At 31.9% G+C, this 18265-nt stretch overlaps 1 protein-coding gene across 3 annotated transcripts in view; it reads left to right on the forward strand.

Moving 5' to 3' along the window:
• The window catches only part of LOC126735153 (dynein heavy chain, cytoplasmic), an 83205-nt gene that overhangs the window by 55739 nt on the left and 9201 nt on the right, over window positions 1-18265 (forward strand). For all 3 annotated transcript variants that reach the window (XM_050439092.1, XM_050439093.1, XM_050439094.1), the window contains 8 exons: window positions 2169-2423; window positions 4627-5315; window positions 7046-7236; window positions 7341-7670; window positions 10291-10730; window positions 12600-14342; window positions 16298-16587; window positions 16657-16822. In XM_050439092.1, the coding sequence (XP_050295049.1) occupies window positions 2169-2423; window positions 4627-5315; window positions 7046-7236; window positions 7341-7670; window positions 10291-10730; window positions 12600-14342; window positions 16298-16587; window positions 16657-16822 (4104 nt within the window). The remainder of the gene's footprint in view (window positions 1-2168; window positions 2424-4626; window positions 5316-7045; window positions 7237-7340; window positions 7671-10290; window positions 10731-12599; window positions 14343-16297; window positions 16588-16656; window positions 16823-18265) is intronic.

The following is an 18265-nucleotide window of genomic DNA, read 5'->3' on the forward strand; positions in this document are numbered from 1 at the left end:
ATAAAGCTGAAAGCAATTTTTGATTTTTAAAAAAATATATATATCTACATACAATACACACATTATTACTAAACCAAAGCAAGATATATTGTATGTATTCTTAGTACTACTAAGGTTGTTGTTTTTTTTACTATCGTTTATATTTAATTATGATATTTAATGTGGTGGGTGTTTTTTTTGGTAAAAAAATAGAAGAAATAATAAAAACAAACGATTATTCCTTGCCAACATTTTGAATTATAATTTATTAATCTTGAGGCCACAATTGTATGGCTCAACTACAAAGTTTGGATGTAATGCATCAAGAATAAGAAAATTGACTTTCTAAATGAAAATTTCGAAAAAAAGAGAGGAAAAAAATAAAATTGAAGTTCATCTTTTACACACTTTCTATGGCTGTTTTCTATAATATATTAACAAGGAAAATAAAAAAAATATAAAGGAAATGTGCATGTCATAAATTTCTGATTTTGGCAAATCAAATAAAATTTATATACTCTAAAACAAGTTTTAAGCTGTGTTGGTTATTCCCAAATTAAGTGTGTCTGTAGTTTTTATTTGACGTGGAAAAATCACGACCAATTCATGAAGTTCTTGTTTAATTTTCTTTTTAGGCCAAAATCAGGACAGGAATATTTTATTTAGAAAGGAAGGTGGAATATTATAGGAAGGAAGGCTTAGAAAACAGCAGCATTTGCCTTTAAAGTTTTTTTCACATAGCTTTATATTGTATTACTTTTTTTGGGTTGTTCCTATGATATTTATTAAATTAAAAAAAAAATTCTTATCGGCCTTATAATGTAGGAACATATGCACAAATTTATGTTATAAACGTAGTGGCTTGAAAATGTCCCAATAACTTATTGATTTATTTAATCAATGTATACAATTTAAATTATAAAAACCATAACAAATATTGAAAACAATCAGTAAGGAACGGTGTAAATCCAGCAACTACCATCTTGAAGTTATCAAGACATTCATTTTGTGGATAATGTAATAACAAATATTTTTTAATCACAATGTTGTTAATTATTAATAATTAAAATTAGTCATGGTAATATTTGGTTTGTTGTTACATAGTAATGACCTGAACTCCCAAACTCATTTGACATTGACGAACTTCATGTCATTTTTTAAAATTCTTGAAGTAAGTCATAACTTAAATGGTCGTGGCCTATCTAATGTCTGAAATATAAAAGAAGATTGAGGCTCAACTGCCTGGTATTTTTTTTTTGAATTTAAGCAGCTGAAGTAATTTTCTCAAGGCAGTTAAAGGCTTCAAGTGCCTGGAATTTTTAAAAACTTTAGTTTATTATTTATAACAATCTGAGGGCACATTTTATGCCATATAAAAATATTTTCTTTAATTTGCAAATAAAGTAGGCATGAATAACAAACTCAAATAATCCTTAAACCAATCATTTCAAATATTCAATTTAATTTACAATTTTTTTGTAAGGTAAGCAACAGGTAATGAATTAAAAAATTGTAAACCTAAACAGTTTATTTGTCTTTAAACAATTAATAATTAAACTTGTAGCAATACAACATTTTTTTAAAGTGTTGTCATTTTAATATTTCTTAAAGTTATTTTCCGACTGTAGAATAGACTATCGATATATTCAATTTGTAACTTACCTATCGATATATCGAATACAGTCTATACATAAAAGTGTATAAACAGATACAGTTAACGTAAACTGCAAGAGATAAGAATACGTTTAAAACAAATAGTGGAGTTCAGCAGGGGGACACTATTTCGCTGAATAATAATACTATTGTTTATATTATAATTATATCGTATTTTATTGGTTACAGTCCTGTTTTTTTAGAGAATCTATTATTTTCTATAGTTTTTGCTCTATAATAGTCCTGTTTCGCAATTTTGTTAATTCATTTCCATGCTTTTGTACTTGTTTAGCATATTGATAGAATCCCTAATACTGCACAATTTTTTTAGTAAATTTCTTTTTCTGATTGCCCTGATTGCCAATAAAAGACCAAATGAAATATGCTTTTCATTGCTTCTGATTTAAAGTTATCTAATTTTTCATGGTCTAAACTAATGCCCTTTGTGGATTTTTCTTTAGGTTTAGCTTAACATCCAACAAAACTTATTGATCTGTTTTATAGAGTTAACTAATTATTTACTGTATTATTCGTAGGTTCCTTCGTCATGTGCCAGTAATCTACGTAGACTACCCAGGAGAGACTTCCCTGAAACAAATTTACGGTACTTTTACGCGGGCCATGTTACGCCTTACACCTGGACTTAAAGGTTACGCCGAGCCACTCACTAATGCCATGGTAGAGTTTTACTTGGCCTCACAGGACAGATTTACTCAGGACATGCAACCTCACTATGTATACTCGCCTCGTGAGATGACCAGATGGGTTAGGGGCATTTGTGAGGCTATTAGGTGAGTAGCAAAAAAGAATAATATAAATTAAACATAACAATAACTTTAGCGTTTTACTCTTAAATCTTTAAATACACTAAATATTACAAACAACAAATCACCTTTTTTCTATCAAGTTCGATTATGCAAAACTGCAAAAAAATTAATAAAAGATGATGATGATGATGATGAAGAGATGTTGAAAAGAGTTAATGACAATAAAATAAGGAATAAAAAGTACCATCGAAGAATGGAATAGGAAGAAATATAATCTTATCTTATTACAAAATCAATAACTGGATTTTCTAGGAAAATATGCTTCCTATACTCTTTCCTAATTTTTTTATAAAAAAAAAAAAGACATATCTCAGGTATTATATCACAAATGAGGTATATTACAAATCTAGGGGAATTGTTTCCTCAATAATAATAGCATATGACAAAAGAACTTTTTCCAGGTTTTTCGGGAAAAAAGATGCAAAACTTGACATCATTTATCTTTTTCATCATCTTTTAATAAATAAATTAAAGAAAGCCTGTGTATTTATTATAAATTTTACCGGATGGATCCAGATATTTTAGATCTAAACATTTCCAATGGAACCAGATGCCTTAGAAGTTTTTCAACAAAAAATCTAAAGTTTGACAAAAAAATATAAGTTTGACATCATTTAAATACTACTGACAAGCAAAATTGAAGCAAAAATCTTCAAATACATAATTTGTTCATTCTAACTTTCATTCCAAGAGAAAACTATACCTTTGCTGATATTTCTGGTATGCTGGGACATTTCCTTACCTTGTCTGAAAGCCAGACCCTTATTTGAAGAATTTAGGGATTTTAAGAATATCAATTACACGTTATTAAATGAATAATTACAATAAATATCTAGGCGTAATTTATGTCACTTTAGTTCCATTAATGAAAAAAGAAAAAATCAAAACTGCCTGCTCTTTGGGATTCTCAAAAAAGTGTTCGAAATCTTACAACTATTACAATTAAAAGAGAACAAAAAGCTTTTTAAGAGCATACATTTAAATATACCCTAGACATCTGGCAAGACCTAAAAGGTTCGATTTCTAACCGTCTAAAAATTAAGTTAATACTAAAATAGTCCCAACTAATAATAATTTAAATATTCTATATAAGTACGAAAACTCTATACATAAAAAAGTATACTCTCATTTGTCTCTGAGCAAAGTAACCAAAATTGAGGTCCTACAAATGTTAAAAATGATAAAATAGTGGGAATAGACGGTGTGAATTCATATTTCTTAAATCTCTATTGTCCATATTTTTTTTACCCCATATGAGTCATATTTTTAATTAGTGCATTAAACAGTCCGTTTTTCCATAATGTTCTAAAAAGGCCTTAATAAATCCCATTTCCAAAATATTTTGCCCTAAGGAAATAAAAGATTTTAGACCAATCAGTGTGTTCTCTTAATTTTTCCTTGAATTACAGAATCTCTTAACCGGAATCTCTCTCAGAAATTCCATGTTTTGTCCCAGAAAATCCCAACTTTTAGGTGAAATTCATCAATCACCATTGAACATACACAAAGGATTGTTCAGTGCTCCATGCGACCTTCGAGAAAGTAAGCAGGGACTGAACATTTGCACGCGTTTGAATATCATCAATTCATTGGTCCAATGCCTAACTTTCTGGAAGTCTTCTTTGTATTATTAGAGAAGGAGTAGGGTACACAGTTCTGGTTCTTTGTAAATTTAATACATTCTTCCACATTCACATGAGCTTTATGTTCGTTAGATCTGACTCATAGATCCCGGAGTTTTCATTGGTCTTTATTTTATTTTTTGGGTTTCCTAAAATATTTCGTACCTTGGCCGAACTTTGATAGACCATTCTTAGACCTAAGTCTTTAAAAACTCTGTCAAAGTCTCTTATCAAGATAGGATCATATGGTATTGCAACGAAAGTTTGCTTATTTTCATCTTTTTGAAATGTGGAAAAGTTTTTAGGATTAACTTTAAACCTTTGTCTTCTAATCAGCTTATCAATAATCCTATCGTCATAACCACTGATCCTAGTAATTGTTTTAATTGTTCTTTTTCTTTATTAAATTTATTATTACTTCTTCTTTGCAATTTTCTGATGGAAGAATTACTTGTTTCATATGAACATGGTTTCATTTTAAGTTTCGAATTATAATACTTTATTTTGAGTAATTCATTAACACAAATCACTTATAATCATTTCAGACCATTGGACACTCTAAGCGTAGAAGGTCTGGTCCGTCTCTGGGCCCACGAAGCCCTCCGTCTATTCCAGGACCGTCTCGTTGAAAATGCCGAACGTCAATGGACAAACGAGAACATCGATTCTGTGGCCCTAAAGCACTTCCCGTCGGCAAACTGCGAGAAAGCCCTCGAACGACCCATTTTGTACAGCAATTGGCTCTCCAAGGACTATATGCCGGTGGACAGGGAACAATTAAGGGAATACGTGAAGGCCCGACTTAAAGTTTTCTACGAAGAAGAACTTGATGTGCCTCTGGTGTTATTCGACGAGGTTCTCGATCACGTTTTAAGAATCGACAGGATATTCAGGCAACCGCAAGGCCATTTACTGTTGATCGGGGTGTCCGGAGCAGGAAAAACGACTTTATCAAGATTCGTCGCCTGGATGAACGGTTTATCCATATTCCAGATTAAGGTGCACAACAAATATACTGCTGAAGACTTTGATGAGGATTTGCGGTCGGTGTTGCGCCGATCAGGCTGTAAAGATGAGAAAATCGCTTTTATTTTGGACGAGTCGAACATGTTGGACTCCAGTTTCTTGGAGAGAATGAATACACTTTTAGCTAACGGTGAGGTGCCTGGATTGTTTGAGGGAGATGAATATACCACACTGATGACGCAATGTAAGGAGGGAGCTCAGAGAGAAGGTAAGGAAAAATATTGATTTTATTATATAAATAATTAAATTATAATAAAATAAAAATAAAAATATAAAGTTAAGGTTAATTAAGTTTATTTTACTAAATAATTACATATGAAGGGGGTTTTCAATGCTGAGTAATTTATTTTAGAAGGTTGTCTGATCAAGGGAAGATGATATAAAAAAAAGCTATATGCATATTATTATTATTTGAAAAAATCCATTGTAGGTAAAATATATTCCGTTTTAACAAAAGCTATTTAAAATTATATGAAAGTCGCGTTTCTGACCATTAAATTTCTAATATGAATTTTGTAAAGTAACCTATTATCAAATAAATTATTTTTAATATCACTGTTTTCCCAGTTATTTTGAAAATATGAGATCAAATTCAAATAATTTATTTGTCATCAAAAAAATATACTGTAAAAAGATGAGATATTAAAGAAAGATGGTTACTAATTAAGAACAAAATGGGACCTTTTCGCGATTACACAACCGATAGCAATACACCCCTGTAAATCAAGATAATACTAATGAAAAAAATCTTTAACTTACCTAGATACATATTTTAGATAAAAGTTATAAATAAAAAACTGTAAATGAAAGAAAAACCAAAAAAGCCAATAAATACAAAAAAGAAGAGAGCACTATATCAAATAAAAATATAATTTATTATACGTATATATTTTTAAAACAGAACCCAAAGGGAGAGAGGGACAACAATTATGTAAACATTCAATCGACATCTAGACAAATATACAAATTGCCAATTAAGATTATTATATTCATTAAATAGTCAATATACAAGATACTTTTCTGTGCTATTATAATCGCATTTTCTCTTTAAGTACTTTTAATACCTTTCTTAAATTTAAAAATTGTGAAATTTAGGATGCTTTGTTGTAGATCATTCCACATTTTTATAGCAACATAGGCGAATGGTCGTTAAAATGTTCTATGCCGCCAAATAATAAAAAATTGCTTACCTACTCCCCAAACATCGAAAACCTAAATTCATTGTAGATAAATTGCCAAACTTAGTTTTAAGGTCTGGAGGTTGCCCTGTATTTAAAATTTTAGTAATGAAATTAAACATGTGTTTTCTCTATAAAACATATTAAATCTTTTTTATTGATTAAAGTGAGGAGTAATGGTATTTCTAAAAGGAATATTATAGGCAAATCTCATACAATTATTTTGCATTTTTTGTTAACCAGGACAAGGAGTGCCATAATCAAACATGATAAAACTATTAGGTATTTAAAACTGGACCTAGAAGCGAATTTGGCAGTTATGAGTCTATATCAGTAATCTTTAATAGTCGAAAAACGAATTTATGAGCGTCGTCTATTTTTTTTAAAGCGAGTGCATATAATTTGAAATAATAGTTTTAGAACCTGAAAATCGATGGAAAGATGTTATAACCGTTCTTGTTCAGTGATTACCTAAATTTGTAAGGACCCATATTATGTTGCCTAGGTTACCTTAGGTAGTGAGTTTAAGTTTCTTGGTTAAAAGTTCATCAGTGCTACTATCATGGTGCCTCGAAATTCAAATATTGCCCAGAAATTAAATGTGCCGACGAGCGCAGGGTATCATGGAAATTGTCCCAAGTAGGTATCAAGTATTAACTTGATACCATTCATTGTCCAAAAATATAAATAAATTATTAAATATTAAATTTACATAATTTAATGCATTTAAAAAAAAACTAAGTCTATTTATATTTTTAAGGTTTAATGTTGGATTCAAGCGACGAACTCTACAAATGGTTCACTCAGCAAGTAATGAGAAACCTCCACGTCGTATTCACCATGAACCCCTCAACTGACGGATTAAAAGACAGAGCCGCAACATCTCCCGCCTTGTTTAACAGATGCGTACTGAATTGGTTCGGCGATTGGTCCGACGGGGCCTTATATCAAGTAAGTTTCCCTCAAATTACCCCAAGAAACCATTTTATCCCATAAAACTCATTTAGGTAGGCAAATAGTTTACCCTAAATTTTTAAATAATTTTCCTCATTTAGGTAGGTAAAGAGTTCACAAATCGCATGGACCTGGACAAACAAAGCTGGAAAGCACCCGATTTCTTCCCGGCGGCTTGTAGATTCGTTCCAGCTACTCCCAATCATCGGGAAGCCGTTATTAATGCGTGCGTCTATGTGCATCAGACTCTTCATAAAGCGAACGTTAGATTGGCTAAAAGGGGTGGCAGAACTATGGCGATCACGCCAAGGCATTATCTGGATTTCATCCATCATTTCGTTAAGCTTTATAATGAGAAAAGATCAGATTTGGAGGAACAACAGTTGCATCTTAACGTTGGGTTGAATAAGATCGCCGAGACTGTCGAACAGGTAGGAATTTAAAGAAATTACTTAAACATTTACTCTTTACGGTTAAAACACAGTTTTCTTGCTGTAGACACTTTTTGTTTAACTTATGGCCCCCGTCAATATAGTTTTTAATAAATCCCTCATATTCTTCGAAGTTTTACCCTACATATTAAGGCCAAATAAAAATACTTAAAAAAACAGTCGGAAAAATGCATTTAATTTAAAATCTAAATTTTTTTTATTTAAACCATACCAAACACTCATATATTGCAAATATTAAAATAAAACTGAAAGAAATGTTTAATTTGTAAAAGTTTCGATAAATTCCCAATCAAAGAAGAACATATAGATAAATAGTCGTATTAGAAAAAAAGCAAAAGGCTTAACATTATTTATTTGCTTATTTACAATATTTACACGATTTTCATCCTTTTAGAACGATTTTAACAAATAAAATTAATTAAATAGGAAATTTTTGTTAAAATTTTTGTATATTCTGCCAGGCAGTTAAAATTAAAAAAAATCAAGTTTCTTCCAAGAAAATTGCTTTCAAAAGCTGAAAAGTTATTTCGTAAAAAATCGTCTTGAATTGTCTGCATTGTATTTTTATTCCTTGGTAAAGAAAAAAGAATATGAAAAAGTTAAAATACATCAACTGCTTGAAATCATAAAGATAAATTATTACGCTTGGATGGTTTAGAGCCAAATTTTTGTTTATGCTGCCAGAAGTCCTCGTTAAAACTTTCTTCTAATTACAAAACAAAATAATAGACGAAGGATCCTGTTTACTTCACAATCTTTATTTCAAGAATCCCGACGCGCATTAATTCATAGACTCTTCACGACCCCTCTTTCACCTTTGGAATTCTTAAAAGAACAGAACACTATCTATCAGATTGCAATTAACAATAAATACAAAAAGTCTTTAATAGATTTGATAATAATTTTGATAATTTAATTTGATTAGAAAAAAGTTCAATAAAATATTATTTCAGTCCCTCTCTAGTGAGCCCCTTGATCAAACCATCCATCCTTACCAACCTCCGAAATATGTAAAAATTTCCTTTATTGGTCCGATTTCTTTAAGAATAGGTAATTTACTTAAGTCCTCAGACAACAATATAAAAATTGTGTATAAGTCCTTTCAAAATATAAGAAATCTTTGTTCAAGATTAAAAGACTTTGTAAGCCCATTAGAAGGCAGTGGCGTTTACCTCTTATCATGCGACTCTTGTCCAGCCAAATATGCTGGTCAAACCGGCAGAAATTTCAAATTAAGAATTAAAGAACATTTAAATTCTCAGAAGTCGCCTAATGATAAAAGATCTGCCTTTGGATTGCACTTAAGATTAACAGGTCATTCATTTAATATAGACGACAATTTCAAAGTTTTGCACAACCTAAATAAAAGCAAAAAATTAAATATATTAGAAAATCTAGAAATACCAAAACTAGAAATAAATACACAAGTTAATTGTCTGAACGAACCTATTAACGCCTACTACCGAGAAGCGGCCAAAATTGTAAATTTATTTAAGTAGTTTCCACATTCCTGTGAATTTACTGTTTTTTAAAATGTTCTGTTAAGCGCATTTAATCCTAGATGTCCCTATTAGTAATAGTATGAAATATCTGTATATAATGTAGTACCCATGTAATTTTTTTTTTTTAAAACCAAAATCCGTTATTGTTTGTAAATACGGCGTGATGACATGTTTTTAGATTGATGTATTGTCATGTTATGTGTGTGCCGTTTTTTGACCTTTTTATGGACATTTTGTAATAATATCATGTAAGTTTTACTATGTTTTTTAATTAATTTATTAGCTTAATAACAACCTTTTATATTCTACTTACATAGTTTTCCCTTGACAATGGATTAACAACCGAAACGCGTCGGGATTCTTGAAATAAAGATTGTGAAGTAAACAGGATCCTTCGTCTATCATTTTGTTTTGCATAATGGTACTTCACCCTGGAGAAATCTATGGTAATCTTTCTTCTAATTGTTTTGTAATTGTAAGAAAACCAACTTCAACTGCCTGAAAGAATAAAGGAAAAGGATTATGGCAGTTAATCAAAAAGTGAATCGACTTACTAGAAAAAGACGAAATTATTACCAAAAATTTACTTGCAATTGCGAATATTTAAAGAAAACATATTTTATAAGGTATATACAGGGTATTTTTTTAATATTCGACCAAATTCAGGCTCGTGTTCCATAAACAAAATCAAGAAAAAAAGGTCTTAAATCATGAACGATGGGGCAAAAATATAAGAAAAAAAACTTCTGATACTCTGTGAATATTTTCTGTGCACCAGAAGCATTTTCAGATACACAATTAAAATTTTTAATTCACTATTGGCGTTTATGTATTGCTGATTATTAACATAATCAGCTTTAAAGGATATGGCTGTCAATAAAAATGGTTTTTATTTTCTATGCGTAAACCGTGTATGGAGCAAAATAATACCCAGAGACCAGACTTGATTTCCTTGAAGGAATGCACCCATGAGCCACCCATTTTAATAATGCAAAATAATTGAATGCCACGTATAAATAGAGAAAATTTTGAAAACCATCATTTACACCACTAAAAAAAATTATAAATTATAAACTATTCATCTCCTTCTTTTTTAGGTCGAAGAAATGCAGAAAAGTTTAGCAGTTAAATCGCAAGAGCTGCAAGCGAAAAACGAGGCGGCAAACGCCAAACTAAAACAAATGGTAAAAGATCAGCAAGAAGCCGAAAAGAAAAAAGTACAAAGCCAAGAAATCCAGCAACAATTGGCCGAGCAAACCATTCACATCGAGCAGAAACGTACGGAGGTTATGGCCGATTTGGACCAAGTAGAACCCGCCGTCATAGATGCTCAGAATGCTGTGAAATCGATCAAAAAACAACAACTGGTTGAAATCCGTTCCATGGCGAATCCTCCGGCTATCGTGAAGTTGGCTTTAGAGTCGATTTGTTTGTTGTTGGGAGAGAATGCCAGCGATTGGAAGTCGATTCGTGCCGTTATTATGAGAGATAATTTCATTAATTCGGTGGTTAATAACTTCAATACTGAGGATATCAGGTGAGTTGTATTTTAAAGGATCTACAGGAATAATTTTTAGGTTTGTAGCTACTTATAACTACGTATAAGTAATAGACATTTTTTTAAAAGTTATTTTTAATTAAAAAAAACCCTTCTTATAAGCTAATTTTTATGAAAATTGGCGGCACAACGGGGAAATAGTGTTGCATTTTGTCTTTGACTTACAGATTTTCCAAAATTTATCTTTACTGTGAAACTATTGTTATTTATTACACAGTTTTGATATATTTACCAGAACAAAAATTGACAATTTTTGCTAAATATAGAGCACAAAAAAATAATTGCAAAGTACCACAGTTAGACAAAATATTAGAAAAGCAAAAAGAACAATTTTTTTTTATAGGTGACAATTTTCGATATTTTAAAAAACTGTGAAATTGTAAAGGATTATAAAAATATTGTTGAGTCAAATGGCTTTAGTTTCCAAAGTAACATTACTTGTGAAAATGCAACGGGAATAATACATACAGCATCCATTGTTATGGTCATAATTTTATTTTATGTATTACGTATACAGAACCTAAAAAAACAATTCTTAAAGTTGACAAAGAAAAAGTAAAAAGGAAATAGGAAATTTGTAAACAAAGAAAAATTAAATGTCGCAGGCTCAAAAATATTTTTAAGTCAAAGGATTACACGTATTTCGGCCCTCATAGGCATGCCTCAATAGGCACTTAAATGCCTACACCTAAATTACACCTAAATTACTGGCTATTGAGGCATTTACGTGCGTATTCACTAATTAATTAAAAAAATACAAAACACAAGCAACATGATACAAGTCAAGGATTAAAAATTAAAAGTTGAAATTGATAAAATAGGACGAAGACTTCTTGCTATATATTAAATAAGAATTTTAAATATTGATTTTTTTGATTACTGATTTTTACACAAGTTGATGTGATGATGCCTAGTATTGGCGAAACACGTGTTATTTTTTGACCATATATTACAATATATTTAAGACAGGACTTAATTTATTATTAATTAACTTCAGAGTTAAATTTATTATTATTTAATTTAAGTCGGTCTTCTTGAGAAAAATCCACTATTTCTTTGAAAACAAACCGGAGAAAAAGTTAAAATAGTAATAGAAAATTGTAAAATAAATTCTTTTCAAGGAAGTAGCAGATATTTTAAATAACACAAGAAACTTATCTACAGAACTGTTTGGAATTACAATTCAAAAACCGGGTAATACAATTTCTTTTAGGCCAATTTGAATCCTAACACAACCATAATACTTCGCGGAAAACATCATACGATTATTTAACGTTTATAGGATTTTTTTTGCCTATTGAGAAGGGTAGAAGTCAGTTGTCTTTCGCCATTCATAATAATTGGGTCAGGTCTCTCGTTCTTATCTTTTAATCTTACTAAAATCGGTTGACTTTCAGACTCGTTCTCCGTTATTTTCTATAAGGAAAAACTTAATAGTAACCAGAACCGGCAGTATTTCGAAGGTGGATGCGCTAATTTGTGTTTAAATTAGGTATAATTAAACCGGCGACCATTCAAAAACATTAAAAACTAGATCCTCATTTATAATTAATTCTACTTCATTATAGTAGTTGTGATCGAAAGAATAATAAATTTTTCGTTAGCAAATGCCTACAATGTTTAAGGGAAATTAAAATATTTGCAGTAGAAATTATAAAGAGTAAAGATCCAAAAATAGAACCTTGAGGGACACCGCAAGTAACACTTAATTGTTCAGACTGTCTGTTATCGGTTGTTTGATATCTATTTGGTTAATATGATTTTAATAGCAAACATGAACCAATAATAAAACCGTATTATTTTATCTTTGCATATAATCATCTAATATATTTTCTCTTCACATTTTAGCGACGAGGTGCGTGACCGTATGAAAGCCAAATACCTGAGCAACCCAGACTACAACTTCGAAAAAGTAAACCACGCCTCCAACGCCTGCGGCCCGCTAGTCAAGTGGGCCATGGCACAAATCTTATACGCGGACATGCTGAAAAAGGTCGAGCCGCTACGTCAAGAATTACGCGACTTGGAAACCCAAGCGGAAACCAACCAGAAACGCGGCGATGAAATTAAGACCCTGATCAGTCAACTGGAGCTCAGTATCGCCTCTTACAAAGAGGAATACGCGCAACTTATCGCGCAGGCGCAAGCCATAAAAACCGATTTGGAAAATGTCCAAGCGAAAGTGGACCGATCAATTGCCTTATTGAAATCTTTGGTGATCGAGAGGGAGCGATGGGAGGCCACAAGTGAAACGTTTAGGGCCCAAATGTCCACTATAGTGGGCGATGTGCTTTTGTCAGCCGCTTTTATAGCTTACGGAGGTTATTTCGATCAGCATTATAGGCAGAACTTGTTTACCACTTGGTGTCAGCATCTTACTCAAGCCGCTATACAGTATAGGCCCGATATAGCAAGAACAGAATACCTTTCTAACCCCGATGAAAGACTTAGATGGCAAGCGAATGCCTTACCGTCAGACGATTTATGCACGGAGAACGCCATCATGCTTAAACGGTTCAACAGATACCCGTTAATCATAGATCCTTCGGGGCAAGCCACTGAGTTTATTATGAACGAATATAAAGACCGTAAGATCACAAAAACTAGTTTCCTGGATGATTCTTTCAGGAAAAACTTGGAAAGTGCTTTGAGGTTTGGCAATCCTTTGCTGGTGCAGGACGTGGAGAATTACGACGCCATATTGAACCCAGTGCTTAACAAAGAATTGCGTAGGACTGGGGGCAGAGTATTAATCACTTTAGGAGACCAGGACATCGATTTGTCTCCCTCTTTCATTATATTCCTGTCTACTAGGGACCCCACCGTGGAATTCCCTCCAGATATTTGCTCCAGAGTGACATTCGTGAATTTCACCGTAACCAGAAGCTCTTTACAGAGCCAGTGCTTGAATCAAGTACTTAAAGCGGAACGGCCAGACATCGATGCCAAACGTTCAGATTTGTTAAAGCTGCAGGGAGAATTCCACTTGCGCTTAAGGCAACTGGAAAAGAGCTTATTGCAAGCCCTAAACGATGCCAAAGGGAAAATTCTGGATGACGATAGCGTCATCACCACTCTGGAAACTCTTAAAAAAGAAGCGGCAGAAATCGGGCAGAAGGTGGAGGAAACCGATAAAGTTATTTCGGAAATCGAAACGGTTTCGCAACAATATTTACCACTTTCGCAAGCTTGCAGTAACACTTACTTCACCATGGACAGCTTAAACCAAGTGCACTTCCTTTACCAATACTCGCTACAATTCTTTTTGGATATGTTTAGCAGTGTCCTGCATAGCAATCCGAAATTGGAAGGACTGGCAGATTACCAGCAACGATTAAACATTATTACAAACGATCTGTTCCAAGTTGTATATGAAAGGATCGCCCGAGGAATGTTGCATAATGACCGGTTGACATTCGCGATTTTGCTGTGCCGGATTTATTTGAAGGGATTACCGAACGAGCCGAATTACGATCAGGAGTTCAATTTCTTTTTGAGGGCGAAGGAGGGCTTGTTGGGTTCTACTTATGATACTGTTATTGACGGATTGAATTCGGAGCAGCAGGAGGCCATGAACCGGTTGTCTTTAAGGTAATTTATACATTTTTATTAAGAGTTTTTGTTGTTTGTATGAGTGTTAATTTGTGAATTTTACAAGGACGAATATTTCATGGAATTATACCGATTAGTATGTGGAGTATCAAAAGCTTGAAAATAGGTTATACGTGTTTTGGCTTTAAAGGCATAATCAGACATAAATAAAAATAATAAAATATTACAACATATTTAATATATATAATAAAAACAAGTACCTGATTATTAGCTTATGAAAATCACATCTTAAAAAAATACCAACTTTAAGACGTGAACACTACGGATACTAAAATATTCGATCTTTAAAATTGTATTATTTATCTGTACCAAAACCCATACAAACAAAAAGTAAAAAGCCAAAATAATTGACCAGAACCCGGTTTTCCTGCTTTCATACACTCCAGTAAATGGGGCATGTAGAAAATAAATCATAATGATATTTATATGGAAAAGTTGCATTATGTAATGTTATTAAAGATTAAACTAGACTCGAAATTGAAAACCTCGTTTACACAGACCAAGACTCCTCTTTGCCCTAGTGATCTCCAAAACATCCTGTAAAAAGAGTGTTTTGTGGTGCAATAAAACAGTTTCATTATCAGAAAAAGAGTATTATATATTATAAAGAGAAAAGAGTAAAGGTAAAATATTCGACTATATTTTTTTGAAAAATATATAGAAAATATTGTTTAAAGCGACAAAAAAAATTTAGTTTCTTGTCCTAAATATTATTTTAAGATGTCTATCATCTTGAATTTTGATATTTTATATGTGCTTTCATTTTTGCGTCAAAGCTGCCAAACTATCCAGGTGGAACAAATTTATCTGCACCGATATTTATAGGAAATTAAATTCCCTACAAAAACCTCTCTTCACAATTCAAGTTAAAGGAAAAATTAAATTACTGTTTTCTTCGTTTTGAACCATTTTTTTCCACTTAATGGAACAAATTGATAGTTTATATCATCGAAAGTCATAATTTTATCAATCTTATCACTTAAAATATCTAAATATTATAATGCATTCAGACTTATTCTTGGTTAATAGTTATTTATTATACAAACTCGATGATTAAAATAAATAAAAAGTTACAATTACATGATTTCAATATTGAAAATACTAGATAGATACTATATTTTTTCCTTTTCTTCAAATATGTCAAAAGGTGTAAATAAATAATTTTTAGGGCAGTTTCTTTTACCAAAATGCAGTGTATCTGGAATAATTAATCGATACAATAGACGTAGACATGTGGAAAAAAACCCAAAATCAGGAAGGCCTAAAAACTTTTTGAAAGAGATCCGTGGTTGTGAGAACTAAGAATAATTGCCGAAATTCCTGAAGTTTAAGCGAAATTTTGAATTTCGATGGAATGATGTATGAAATGAGGAATAAAAGTGCACAATACCAACTATAAAGCACGGGGGCAGTAGTGTGTTTTTATGGGATTGCTTTTCCTGCAGTTGAAGACATCTATTGCACTTAATAGACGCAACTATCGATTTATTGGTGTACAGAGACATACTCCAAAATGTTATGTTGAATAGGAGATGCCTTTGCAATTCGTCTTTCAGCAAAAAAACTACCCGAAGCATGCATTTCGTCTTGTCCACAAGTGTCTTCAGGAGAACCATATCAAAGTCCTCCAATAGCCGGTATAATCAATGGATTTAAACCCTATTGAGAACCTGTGGGAAGAGATCAAATCCGTACCCCGACATTCCCAAACAAATAGTATTTAATTGATAAAATCAACGACGTTTGGGCCAATACGCTGATTGTTACTATTTAAAATTTAATTTCGTCGATGTCACGTCATTGCCATGTCATATTAACTAAGAGTTGCTTTACCTTTGTCCGATAATCTATCCGATATTATAAATAATTTTTGAAAAATTTCACTTTTAAACTTAAACTTTTTCCTTAAAATAATTAATAAAATATTATTATAGACTGCCTGCATTCAAAAAACTAGCGGAAAAAATCAAGGAAATGCCCGAGTTTGGCGCCTGGCTTCAACAAAGCGCTCCAGAACAGGCAGTACCTAGACTATGGATCGAAGAAAAAGCGTTGAGCCCGATCGGTACTGCCATGTACCAACTATTGGTCATTCAGGCTTTTAGACCCGATCGAATAATCGCAGCTGCCACTCTATTTGTGTCTGCCGTAATGGGAGCTGATTTTATGGCCGCCGCAGAAAAGGAAATGGACTTGGGAGCCAGTATTGAGAAGGAAATTAAAGGTACGATACAATAGTTCATGTTAGTATTATCAAAAACATATATTAAAATATGTTTTTAACAAATTTCAGCCAATGTGCCGGTACTACTTTGCTCTGTACCAGGATTCGACGCATCTGGCCGTGTCGATGATTTAGCCGCGGAATTAAACAAACCGATTTCGAGTATCGCTATTGGTTCCGCCGAAGGATTTAATCAAGCCGATAGGGCTATTAATATGGCTTGTAAAACTGGCAGGTAGGAATTAAGTGTAGTAGCTTACATTATTTTTTATTGATCATATCCCCAATTTATCAATTTACCTTAATTAGACCAAAATAGGTTTTTATTTATGATTTTTTTGAATTACTACAGTAGAGACGATAAAAATTGCACGCCTCAATTATGTTTTGGAAAGCCAAAAAGGATATTCTGGGATACAACAATAGGCTTAAACTCGTCTAGTAGTAGGTGTATGTTTTAAGTGATTGGGTAATGTATTGGACATATATAGTGTGAGAGTTAAGGCAGAGAAAATTTATTTATTTATTCACTCATCAACGGACAGTAAGCCAATAGATAACAATAAGATAAAAATTAAAAGTAAATTAACCTCATCAGCTAACCTTTTATAATAGTAGCACAAGTAGTATAAAAGTTAAATTTTAATTCGCTGTTTAAGACACTTCATAAGAAATCTAAACAATAACAATAGGCAATAGATAACAGCTCAGTGAATTTTTGATTTTCAGGGCTTTGTTAAAGAAAAGTTTTGAAAACGTTACCAATAAATTTATGTAAAGGCAATGTAGTCCACGAGCTTTGGGGAAAAATTTAAAAAAAATACTTGCTAAAATAAATTTGTAGAAATGTTATTCATTCTTTAGCGTTGTCAAATTTTTGGAAAAAAAATACTATTGCAACAAAAATTTAGTCCAGGAGCTATGGAGAGAAAATTCGACTAAAACGAAATTTCCTAAAAAAATCTTCAGACAAGTGATTTTTTTCGTTCTGAGAAAAAATAGTCCAAGAGCTTTGGGGACAAAATTGTAATAACTGAAAGAAATTAAAACAAATTAAATTGTCTTAGTCCAGGAACTTAAAGGAAGAAATTAAAAATTCTAGTCACTCAAAGAAGTTTGTGGAAATTTAAGGAATACTTGCCTTAAATTTCCACAACCTTCCTGTCAAAATTTTCAAAAATAAATAAAAAAATGCAACTGTAAAAAATAGTCCAAGAGCAAGTTTGAAGAGAAAGTTCCAGTACCTTGACGAAAATTTCAAATATTTTTTTATTTTTTAATATAATTTTATTATCAAAAAAGTTCAAAAAGACCATTGCAAAAAAATGAGTCCAGGAACTTTGAGGAAAAAATCTGGTTGTCGAAATTTCTGGAAATTCTAAATATTTTTTTTTTCATTCAATTTTCAAAGAAAAAATTAGTTAAGCAGCTTTTTTTATAGAAACATCAGTTTAGGGTGATTCAGGCCACAATGAAGAACCGAAATGCCACAGACACCATAAAAAAAATTATATTTTTGTAATTTTTAGGGAAAATGTGGTCCATAGTTTATAAATCCTTACTCTGAGAGGAAAAAAAAGTTATTTTTATTAATTTGCTCGAAAGACTCTGAAGCAATCATTTAGCTATGTACTTATTTGCCCATAAACCCAACAGTTTCTGAGCTATTTACAATAAA

The sequence above is a fragment of the Anthonomus grandis genome, chromosome 4 (assembly GCF_022605725.1).
Source record: "Anthonomus grandis grandis chromosome 4, icAntGran1.3, whole genome shotgun sequence".
In the NCBI taxonomy this organism is placed as follows: Eukaryota; Metazoa; Arthropoda; class Insecta; order Coleoptera; family Curculionidae; genus Anthonomus; species Anthonomus grandis.